Consider the following 12,495-nt stretch of genomic DNA (forward strand, 5'->3'; position numbering starts at 1 on the left):
CAACTCCAAATTGCCTTAGCGCAAAAAATTACATTAAATTATGCCAATATTGACGTTTACAAACTATGCAAACAAAAAGGATGTGAACAACCTGAAAAAAAAGAAATTTGTTAAGAAATATAAACACAATTTTATCAATATTATGCCTCGGCTTATCATTTATACATATGCATTACAGATCAGATCTATGAAGGCACAAAACATTTAGTAACAGGCAGAATATTGTTAAAATTGCACTTGATTTTCTTTAGACATTTCAGGTTGTTCATATTTGTTCAGGTTATTCACATTTTATTGTTAAAGGATAGTTTGTTAATGTAAATATTTTCATAATTTAATGCTTTTTGCACTAAATCAAAGAGAAAAAAATAAGTGTTGTCATTATTTATAGATTATTATGATACAATTTTTGAGTTTGATGCCCTAACTTGCACTTTGCAAATTTATCCCATGGGCCTGATTGGAACCTTTGGCGGGCCAGTTTTGGCCCCCGGGCCGCATGTTTGACACCTGTGCTCTACAGCTTTACTCATGTATATTCAATGGGTTTTGTTGTTTTAGTTCCATATCAACCAATACAGTGGACACTTATGCATCATCTCATAAACTGCAATTCATACCATTATTGTAACTTTGCTGTTCTTGATTGGTTCTTGAGTGGAAATCAATTGTTAATATTTATTTTTTGCATATTATCTCCATGAAGTGAGTAATAACTAGTATTAGAATATGTTAAAATGTGAGAAAACATCAGATTAGCTGCATTAAACATGGTTTCATTTCACTGTTTTCATATCACTTTATGATATTGGGTTTTAAATACATGTTTTTTTGCTTCAAGAATAAAATTCATGGTGTAGCTGAGTGGACATTTTTGTAACTCCATGAAAAACAAGTTGATTTAACCCTTTCATGCATACTGGTCACTACAGTGGACAGCTATTCTACAGCTGTTCTCTTGTATATTCAGGGATTTTGTTGTTCTTTTCGTTGTTGTTGTCGTTTTTTACACATATCTTTATTAAAGTTTTAAGACACTACATATCTTTTCTGGCATGAACTGGTAACATTATGTAGATCTCTCCTGAGCATAAAGCCCCAGAATCACAAGGCCTCCCCATAGTTTTCACACAATTTATCAGTAAATACATATTTCTGTGCGTTAAAAATTAAATGTGTGGTGTCCAGCTGAGTGGACATTTTTGCAACTTCATGAAAAATAGGTTCATAAGATTTTTTTTTTTTCATTATTATTTTTTTATTTTATATATATATATATATATATATATATATTATATATATATATATATATATATATATATATATATATATATAATATTTATATATTTATTTTATTTTTATTTTTATTTAATTATTATTGTTATTTTTTTTTTTTTATTATTATTATTTATTTTTCAGAAGAAAATTTTTAATTGCATTGTTTTTTTTCATGCCTAAAGAGGAATAAAAACACTCAGGAAAAAAAAATCTTGATTAAGGTTCTCATAATTCATGCATGAAAGGGGTTAAATATTGGAAAATACATGATTTTCACAAAAAAAAAAAGCAAAATTCAGAGGATAATATTATAGTAAATGGTGATAAAACACTTAAAGAAAGAAGAGAGAAAGTTAAATAGAGAGAACTGTCATAAAAGTAGCTCTGGGTTTTTATGGGTTAAAGTCTTTAGTTTCCTGCACTGCTAATATTTATGTTTGATTATTATTGAACATACGTCTGACTTCGGTATCCGTTGCTCTGTTTTTGTGAACTCTAATCTGGTTCATTCTGCCTTGCCTTTCCAGCTCTGAGTAAACTGAAGGTGCACCACATGTACCAGAGCAGCCAGGTGGAGATCGTACATTCCAACGTGGTGTTCGACATCTGCAGCCTGATGCTGTACGGGACCCAGGCCATCCCCATCCGCCTCAAGATCCTCCTGGACCGCCTGTTCTCCGTCCTCAAGCAGGAGGAGGTCATCCAGATCCTCAACGCCCTCGACTGGACGCTGCAGGACTACATACGAGGATACGTGCTCCAGGTGAGCAGAGGTGTTTTTATGTACATATATGTGTTGTTTTGACCTTTATCAACGCTTACCTGAACAAAGCTGAGGTTAAAAGAAGTAGTTTTGGGGGAAAATGTAAGATTAAGATGACAAAACTAATGTCATGTGTGTGTTTTAAGAGCAGAACTGGAAAATATAAGAAGCAATGTTGGTCTGTTTACACAAAAAATGTGTTTCACTACAGAATAAAAGACTTTAACAACAGCTTTTTTTAAATTTTTTTACTCTTTTTATTGAAATTAGAACAATGAAAATATAAAAAAAGTAATATACAGTGTCCAATATATGTGATGTCAGAACAAGAACACGACACCTGCACTCACATGTACGCACACATAAAAAAAGGAGGGGGGGGGGGCTGTTTACTTACTTAATATTAAAGTAATCTATAAAGGGCTGCCAAATTCAATAAAATAACTACATTATCTTTTAGTGAAAATTAGATTTTCTCCAGATGCAAGTGTTGCTTAATGTCTTTCAACAGAACCTGATGAGTCGGAGGATTTTTGTTTTTCCAGTTTAACAGAATTAGGCGTCTGGCCAGTAGTGTCACAAACTTCAAAACAACACTTTTTTTAGTACTAAGGTCCACTCCTGTTGGTTCCACACTGAACATTATTGCTAGTGGGTCTGGAGCAGGGGTGTCAAACTCATTTTAGTTCAGGGGCCACATTCACTCCAATATGATCTCAAGTGGGCCAAACCAGTAAAATAATACCAGTGAAAAAAGTAAAATTACAGTATGATAATGTTTGTATCTACATTGTTTCCTTAAAAATCTGAATAACAGGAACAACTTGAAATGTCTTAAGAAAAACAAGTGCAATTTTAACAATATGCTGCCTCAGTTAATCAGTTTATCATTACACATATACGTTACAACTTACATTACAATTACAAATACACAATGTTGATAAAATTACATTTACTTTTCTCAAGACATTTCACGTTGTTCATATTTCTTCGGGCAATTCACATTTTTTGTAAAAGGATAGTTTGTTAATATAAACAGTTTCATGTAATTTTACTTTTTTACACTAAAACAAAGATTAAATCTGCAGTTGTCATTATTCATAGGTTATTATGACAGTATTTTCTGGTCTGACCCAGTTGAGATTTAATTGGTTTATATGTGTATTTAAAATTATTTTTACACTATTGATTGTTATTATCTTCAGTGTAATTTTTGCATTTCACAAATTCATCCTACGGGCCAGATTGGACCCTTTGGCGGGCCGGATTTGGCCCCCGGGCCGCATGTTTGACACCTGTGGTCTGCAGGAACAACAGCATATTTTATTTGACATTATTTAACATTATTATTGCGTTTAACAATGTGAATAAATATGGCGTTCACACAATACTCTGACATAAACTGGACTGGATGTGAACTCTTACTGCAGATGTATAAGTTTATGGAAACACAAAAGCAGTGTAATGTTTCTGTCTGCCAAAAGAATGAAGGCTTGATTTCTTTTTTTCTTTTTCTTTCCTTGACCTTGTATTTTTTTGTACCAACTTAGAGCGAAATATGGTTTAACAAGGATCATAATGTCAGAAATGAATTTACAGATTTACAGTTCAGTTGCAGCGCTTCTTCTGTCTTGGAACAGATCATTTAGAAATACAAATGTCAGCTGATGTGGCAGTTTTATATAGTTTCACACAGTATGAGATGAATGGAAAAAATACATAGTTAACTCCATTATCTGTGTTGTGCGCAGACAGGTGGACTGTACATAGTTAAATTAGATGCTTCTGGGAAATTGGTCATATCTTCTAAAATTCAGACACTTAAAAAATCTTCTTATTTTAAGAATCTAATGCCCTGTTCACTCACAGAGGTATTTTGCTAAATCCATATGTTTTGCAGAGATTTCTTTAAAACGCCCTCTGGTGCGATTTGTGAGAATCTGTGGAGATGCAAATAAAGACATCACAGCCCATTTGACACATTCCCATTGCTTTGTGTAATGAACATGTACCTGCGTGTCTTTGCCTTAAATGACAACAACCGTGGCAGATTTCTACATATATGTACATTTCTTTATATAAGGGTTGCTTTTGCAATTACAGCGCCACAGTTTGGGTTTTTTTAAGTCAGTGCATTACCTGTTATGCTATGCTTAAGCAGTGTGGTGGAGAAATCTCTATGATAAAAAAAAAAAAACACTAAAAAAACTATCATGATTTAGTGTAGTTAGAGACTGAGGCCTCTTCTTCTGCAGCAAACAGTGTAACCTGATGCATAATTTATCCACAATCCCACAGAAATTAAGGTTTTCCTGTGTGTTTGTTGTTAATTTATTCTTGTGTATGCAGAAAAGTCGTTATTTTAAATGAGTGGGAAAATTATTAGTGTTTGTATTAGTCTAGCCCTTTCATGCATAGTGGTCACTACAGTGGACACCTATTCTCCAGCTGTTCTCTTGTATATTCATGGGTTTAGTTGTGTTAGTTCCATGTCCTCCTGAGACCCAACAATGCATTTTTGTCCTCTGTAGGGGACAAAAGTTTGACAGTTTTAATAAAAAAAAAAAAAAATGCTGTTCATTGCGAAGGACATTTCATTAAAAAATAAATAAATGAAAATAATTTTTAAAATGTATCTGAAAAAATTGTTGCATTATGCAGTTTCCAATCAAGATGACTGTTTAATGTAAAAAAAAAAAAAAAAAAAAAAGCCAAAAATGTTCACTTTCCTGGGTCTCAGGAGGATATCAACCAACACAGTGGATGCTCATGCATCATCTACACTGACATTCACACCATTCCTGTAACTTTGCTGTTCTTGATTAACCTGATCTGCACTAACATGTTTGAGTGTAAATCAACTGCTAATTTTCTCAAACAAAATGTTTTTTTTTCTTTTGCGTTTTATCTCCATAACTAGTATTAGAATATGATAAAATGTGTGAAAACATGAGATTAGCTGCGTTAAAAATATATATATATTTCATAGTTTTCACACAATATATCACTTTATGATGATAGGTTTTAAATATACATTTCTTTGCTTCAAAAATCAAATGCATGCTGTCCAGCTGAGTGGACATTTTTGTAACTCTGTGAAAAACAGATTCATAAAAAAATTCAATTGCATTGTTTTTTTTTCATGCCGAAATAGGAATAAAAACACTCAGGAAAGAAAAATCTTGATTAAGGTTCTCATAATTCATGCATGAAAGGGCTAGACAGAGTATTCTAATGACCCCATGTTAACCCTTTTGGCACTGGAGTTTTTTTTGTTTTTTTTTTTTTTTATGTAAAATTTTGTTGTCAACATTTCAAAAAGCCACCTGTTTCGTTCACTTATGTTGCTTGTCACAATATTGCAACTTTGGCACTTAAAGGGTTAAAATTATAGCCATATCTAATACATCTATTCATATTTTATAATATTACTACGTTGTTCCAACACTGACTCACAGTATATCAATACCTGTCCAACTCATTATTAACCCTTTCATGCACGAATTATGAGAACCTTAGTCAAGATTTTTTTCTTCAGTGTTTAGCCATGAAAAAAACAATGCGATCGAGTTTTTTTTTTCCATGGAGTTACAAAAATATCCATGCATTTCATTTTTGAAGTAAAGAAACATGTGTTTAAAACCCAATATCAGAAAGTGATATGAAAACAATGAAATAAAAACATTTTTAATGCTACTAATCTGATGTCTTCTCACATTTTAACATATTCTAATGCTAGTAATTACTCACTTCATGGAGATAATATGCAAAAAAAAAAACCTTCTTGTCTAACAAATAACAATTGATTTACACTCAGACATGTTAGTGCAGATCAGGTTTATCAAGAACAATAAAGTTACAGTAATGATCTGAATTACAGTGTATGGGATGGTGCATCAGCGTCCACTGTGTTTGCTGATATGGAACTAAAACAACAAAACGCATGAATATGCAAGAGAACAGCTGGAGTAGAACTGTCCACTGGAGTAGACGGTGCATGAAAGGGTTAATATGTAGTATCTGATGTGTATACTATTTAAATAAAAAGTTATGCAGAAATCACATATACCATATCATAAAAGAATCTAAATAAGCATATTTCTCCCAAAAATAGACTTGCAGTTCAGGCCAGGACAGTAAAACTCTCCAGTGAAATCCAGATTAAATGTAAGCAGGGCTATAGCAGTGATGGGCTGAGCAAGAGTAAGAAGGGAGGGACAGAAGGAATTTTTGACGAAAAGGGAGGAGGAGGAGGTGGATGGATGATAGATGAAGAAAGCAAAGGCTTGTAGGAGGAAGTGGGGATGTGAGGTAGCGGCCATCGCCATGAGCTCTCCTGGTACTCCCGGTTGACGGGGTCCACGCTCGTTGCGATGGTACCGCCAGCACGGGGAGGTCTCCAAACCGCCCCGTGGTTGATTTGTAAATATTATGTCTTTTGCTCCAGATTTCCTCTCAAGCTGAAGCCAAGCTGGGCCGAAGCCTGAGCTGGGCTGCAGGCACTGTGTCAGCGCGAGCTCTCACTTCGATTAGTATATCATCAAGTATTCAAGTTGGGCTGCGTTTAATTCATGTTAGCTCATCTAATGGCGAACGCAGAGTCAGAATCCTCGACAGACGCTCAATGAATGCTCTGTGATGAAATATTAATCATGGTTACGGCACGAAGCTGCTCTTCACTTTCAAAGACGCCCGAACTCACATGTGATTACAGCTGGGCTAAGGGAGTGAGGACCCGCTTGATCAATGTGAAGCTCCTTCTGATCACCCCTCCTTTACTTGTGTGCATGTATGTATGTATGTGTGTGTGGTATGTTTGTGCATGTATTTACTTTTGCATGCCTCTGGGAGAGTGTGTATGAGCGTCTGTTAGCATGCTCTTATGCATGTTCTCAGCCTGTGAATGTGTGTGTGTGCGCGTGTGTGTGTGTGTGTGTGTGTGTGTGTGAAGTGTGTCACTGTCTGCTTCTACACAGCGAGTAAATCCACATGATTTAAATGAAGAGAAATGACCTGCAAGATGAAACGCCGTGTGTCTGTGTAATGAGGGTTCTCAGGGTTTCGCGCTGCCCGCTTGTATTAACAGTCCATCTGATTCCTTTATTTAGCTGCCCTGCCAGTCTGCTTTATAGGGTGTGTCATCTAACTCGCTCTGTGAATATGTATGAGCAACCTAACAGACACTTATAATGCTAATGATGAAATTGCTTTCTCTTCTCTTTCACTTCCCCTCTCCTTCTCAATCTTTCTCATAACCTTGCAACGTCCTCTTTTCTCTACCTGCACTGTGTTCCCGTCTACTTTCTTCCTGTCCTGCTTTTAGGATGTAGCTGGAAAGGTGCTAGACCGGTGGGCCATCATGACATTCGAGGAGGAGATTGCCACGCTGCAGCAGTTTCTACGTTTTGGAGAGACCAAGTCCATAGTGGAGCTGATGGCTTTGCAGGACAAAGAGGGCCAAGCGGTGTTGGTTCCCAGCACTCGTACCAACTCTGACATTCGCACTTTCATCGAGCGTAACACCCCGCGCACTGCCGCAAACCTGTCGACAACCAAGGTGGAGAAGCTGGGTGGCAACAGCATGCACCACTTTGAGAACTTCATCAACAGCATGGCGTTCATGCTGCCCTTCCAGCTGCTGGGGTCGGTCCCTGCTCCGTTTCTGGGCTCGCAGACCGGGATGTTGCAACAACACCAGCAACATCAGCAGCAGCCATGTCGCGGGTCAGTAGAGCAGAGTCAGAGACGAGAAGAACAAGGACGAGACAGTCTAGGGAGGGACAACCCCGTCCCTCATTCACACCCTCCAGAGAACAGCATGCTCGGGTCGGGCTCTGCTTCATTTGTGGCTGATCTAGACCGAAGCGCAGAGAAACAGTTGGACAGCCTCTCCACCACTACAAAGATTGAACCAGAGGACTTCTCCACCAGTGACAACTACTCCGATGGACCCTCAACGCCCTGCACACCTTCAATGAGCTCTGAGATAACACAGATGTCACCTGAGGGCAAGCTGCGTTCCCTAGACAGGAACGGTAGCAGCGGCGGATCAGTATCTGGAAATGGTGGGGGAGGGGGCTCCCTGAAGAAGGGCCGTGTGTTCTGCAACGCCTGTGAGAAGACATTTTATGACAAAGGCACTCTGAAAATCCACTACAATGCAGTGCACCTGAAGATAAAGCACAAGTGTACCATAGAAGGCTGCAACATGGTGTTCAGCTCGCTGCGTAGTCGCAATCGGCACAGTGCAAACCCAAACCCACGCCTGCACATGCCTATGAACCGCAATAACCGGGACAAAGACCTGCGAGGCAGCTTGTCCGCTGATGAAGGCTCCCAAGGAGAGAAGAGGTCTGAATACGGCAGCCCCATCCCTGCAGAGAATCATAAATCGATGCCAAGCTACATGGTGAGTCATGTGGACACGGGCTCCAAACTCAACAACAGCTCGTTCTCCAGTATGGGCCAGAGCGGCATCCTGTTCCCCAACTTAAAAACAGTTCAGCCAGTGTTACCTTTCTACCGCAGCCTGGTTACCCCAGCAGAGCTCGCGAATACCCCAGGTACATTACCCTCTCTGCCCTTGTTGTCCTCCTCTGTGCCTGTCAAACCCACCACAGTCCCAGAGGCCTGTATGACAGACCCCATACCAAAGAAAAAGTCTCGGAAGTCGAGCATGCCAATAAAGATAGAAAAGGAGGCGGTGGAGCTGGATGCGCAGATGGATAAGGGGAGTAGCTCTGAGGATGAGGCTCCTTTACAGGGCAGGGACAAAGAGGAGTATGACAGCCCTGAAGGCTATAGAAAACATGAGGAGGAGATGGAGAGAGGGTCTTACAACGGCGAAGAGAAGGACAGGGAAATCAAGCATGTGTTGGAGGAAACTTCAGACAAAGAGATGATGGAAAGAGAAGATGGCAGACCACAGCAGCTGGAAGCGGGGGTCATCACGTGTGCATCCTCACCATATGAAAGCAAACTGTCAGATAACCATGTACTCCACCAAGAACCCAACGGCAACGAAGACCGGGAGGACAGAGGTCATCTGGCCACCGCCGTGTCGGAGCTCAGGTGGAACGACATGGAGCACCGGCTGACCAACGGGGGCTCTCCTCAGCTCCTGGACCAGGACAAGGACAGGTCCGACAGCTGCATCGAAGACTACGGCGACTCGGGTTTGTCTCACTTCGATCCCGACGCTGACCTGCCGCACCACTGTGAGATCTGCCGCAAGACCTTTAAGAATCCGTACAGCGTCAAGATGCACTACCAGAACGTCCACTTGAAGGAGATGCACATGTGCACAGTGGAGGGCTGCAATGCTGCCTTCCCCTCACGGAGGAGCAGAGACAGGTAAGATGCCGCCACCCTGTCTTTACATGCATAGTTAATAACACTTTTTGCATGTGTAAACTTATACTATTTAATGATTTCCAAGTTGCATTGACTGGCCAACTCAGCGCTGTTCCTTTTCTACACATTCAGTTTGCAGTTCAACAACCAGTCGACTGATTTTACCAAAAAAAACATGGTGTTAACATGAATGAAAATGAAAATTCCCCTAATATTGCAGTATCTACTTGCACTGAATACTCCAATTAAGTTGAAACTCAACAACTTAAAAGGATAAATAGGATTTTTTTTAGTTTTTCACCAAAAGCAGACCTTTAATCATGCAAAACCGTGTCAACCACTAAGTTCAAAAGTAGACGTATTTCCACTGGCCATAAAAATGTGCTTTTCTTTTGGTCATGCATCTCTACACCACCTTTGCCAATGGGCTCCATGCACAGCCCCACTACTTCCTGAACTTCAGGTGGGTCCTTTATTTCCTGTCTTTCATTATTGGATACACTGATTAATCCAGGTGTGTCTGCTACTTCTTGTTGTGACAACTGATTAATTAGGCACATCTGGATTAACCAGTGTGTCCAATAATGAAAGACTGGAAATAAAGGAGCCACCTGAAGTTCAGGAAGTAGTGGGGCTGTGCATAGAGCCTTTTGCTGGCTATTTATATATACTGGGGCATCGATAAGGGGGGGTAAACATAATAAATTCATGGGCCCAGTATTTGGGGGGGTCCAGTGGATATAGAAGTTGTGAAAATTTCGTGCAAGAGCCGCTGTACAAGACAGGTTTAGAAGTCGGTTGAAAGCATGTTAAGTTGCGTTTTTGTTTTCACAGTATAAGTGACATTGTTCACCACCACCCCCGGTCCAATTGGTGCCCCTGTATATATACATACAGGGGTTGGACAAAATAATGGAAACACCTAACATTGTGGCATCATAGAAGGTGTTTCCATTATTTTGTCCAACCCCTGTATATAAAACAAAAAGACAGGAGGCCATTTGTTGCAAGCTATGGCCAGAACCCCTATTGAATGAGATGCAAACTCTGAATGCACTGTCCAAAGGATGCTTTTAAGAGCTGAATAACATATTTAAGGCCTGATTTGGATATGCAATATGCAATATGCACATCAAACTCAGCTTATTGTCATGTCCAGAATAACAGTGTAGTGCTAAAGACTGACTGAAAGAAGAAGTAAATCAATGTAGCGTGCCGCTGGAGTTTTAGTAAAATAAAAACTTGAAGCTGTTTTGCTTGACTATCAAATTACTCTTAATACATGCATGCAAATGTATGAGTCTGAGCTGTGTAAATAACCCCATTTGCGTATGTCAAAGGCTTGTGCAGATTTAGGAAAAAAGAAAGAAGTCTTCACACATGGACATTATATGCAGTGTACACTTCACTTGTGTGGTCCTATCCATAACACAGACAGTTAATGTATAAACAGAGCTGCACTGTGTCCATATATATCAGTTTAATGCTGTGTCTTAGATGGTTGTACAGGCATCGCAGACTGACTCATGTAGCAGAACCTGTACAATAGTGCATTCGGTATATTTCAGCATTTCATGTATGATCCCATGAGAATCCTGTAGTAAAGTATACAGTGTTATGGAGGCAGTGGAGTGCAGGCATGGAGTGTTTTACAGAGACTTTATTATCTAAAATGAGTGTGACATCAGTGCAATCAGTGCTTATTTTCACCTCTGAACATTCACTGAGTCAGGGTTATATTTGTGCCATTTTGAAGTGATGTAGTTTCAGTTACATGTTAAAAATAGAAACTAGGAGACTGTCCATTTCAATGTAAATGTAAAAGATAAATATTGACCTTTCGCTTCCTCTTAGAAACCCTAGGGTTAGGATCCATGAAAAGAGGTGGGAGTTAAAAGGTTAACATCTGCTCAGCATTTTTTGGATTATACAGTCTGGAAAAAAAAAACATTTTCATACCAGTCAATATCAGAAAACATAGGCGTTGAAATCAATATGTACAAATGTACCAAACACCCATACTGGCAGATGAAAACTATGCATTTGTTGGACTTTAACACTTCCATTGGTCAAATAGAAGTATATCTGATTTGATGATTGTAACTAGTTAATGTATTGTACCTTTTATACTTTATTTATTTATTTAACCTTTATTTAACCCTCCGGCATCCCTGTCCACCAAGGCCCTTACTAAGCACCAAGTGTGCCTTTTTGGCACACTTGTGGAAAAATGTCAAAAAAGTTTTCATACAGTTTGTTTTTAATTCTTTTACACTTTTTTCTATTTCAACTTGAGCCGTAAATAAAAATACCAAATACTCAATAATTGTCACATTTTTTAACCCTTTAAATGCCATGTTTGTAATGTAAACAAACCATTTTTTTGGATGCAAAAAACACAAAAAAAATATTTTTTTTCAATATACTACATAAAAAGTGGATCACATATTATTTGCTTTTTGCAGCCTGGCATATGTCAATGATTAACTCCAACATCGGTTAATTTGCATCATTATTTTTGGCGCTAGGTCAAATGTTCAAAAATACTAGCATCTGTCTCCAAGTGTGCCAAAATGGCACACCAATAAATCAAACTATTAAATATTATACATTGATTTATTTTTCTGCTCTAATTTGATTTTATTTTTGTAAATCAAGGTCAGTCCTAATCGTGCATATCAAATGGAAGAGATAGTGCGTTTTATGCACACTTGGGAGAAAGATGCTAGTCTGGTAATTTTCTTTTGTTTACAATGTGCAAATTTTAGTCGGTGGCCAGAATTTTAAAGATCGTGCAAAAATGAACAACTTTTGAATTCTAACCTTATTTAAATTGTGAAAAATAACAAAGTTTTTTAACATGAAGTGCAAAGTGTGCCTAAAAAGCACACCCGGGTACTGGAGGGTTAACCAGTTAAGTCAGTTTGGAACTGATTCTCATTTACAAGTGGTTCCAGGCACAACAAGCCCCGCCCCTCATACGTATTGTAGCTTATTTTGGCATCGATCCAGCTGATATCATCATGTCTACACGTGCGCCAATGTCAGCATATCAATTGCCACTATATATGTGCCAAGTCTGAAGTAAATTGAAACAAAAT

The 12,495-nt window shown here is 38.5% G+C and overlaps 1 protein-coding gene across 2 annotated transcripts in view; it reads left to right on the forward strand.

Annotated features, from left to right (window-relative positions):
• bnc1 (basonuclin zinc finger protein 1) overlaps positions 1–12,495 on the forward strand; it is a 29,264-nt gene that overhangs the window by 13,983 nt on the left and 2,786 nt on the right. For both annotated transcript variants that reach the window (XM_030126031.1, XM_030126039.1), the window contains exons 3-4: positions 1,806–2,041; positions 7,365–9,394. In XM_030126031.1, the coding sequence (XP_029981891.1) occupies positions 1,806–2,041; positions 7,365–9,394 (2,266 nt within the window). The remainder of the gene's footprint in view (positions 1–1,805; positions 2,042–7,364; positions 9,395–12,495) is intronic.

Source organism: Sphaeramia orbicularis, chromosome 3, assembly GCF_902148855.1.
Source record: "Sphaeramia orbicularis chromosome 3, fSphaOr1.1, whole genome shotgun sequence".
NCBI classification, from domain to species: Eukaryota; Metazoa; Chordata; class Actinopteri; order Kurtiformes; family Apogonidae; genus Sphaeramia; species Sphaeramia orbicularis.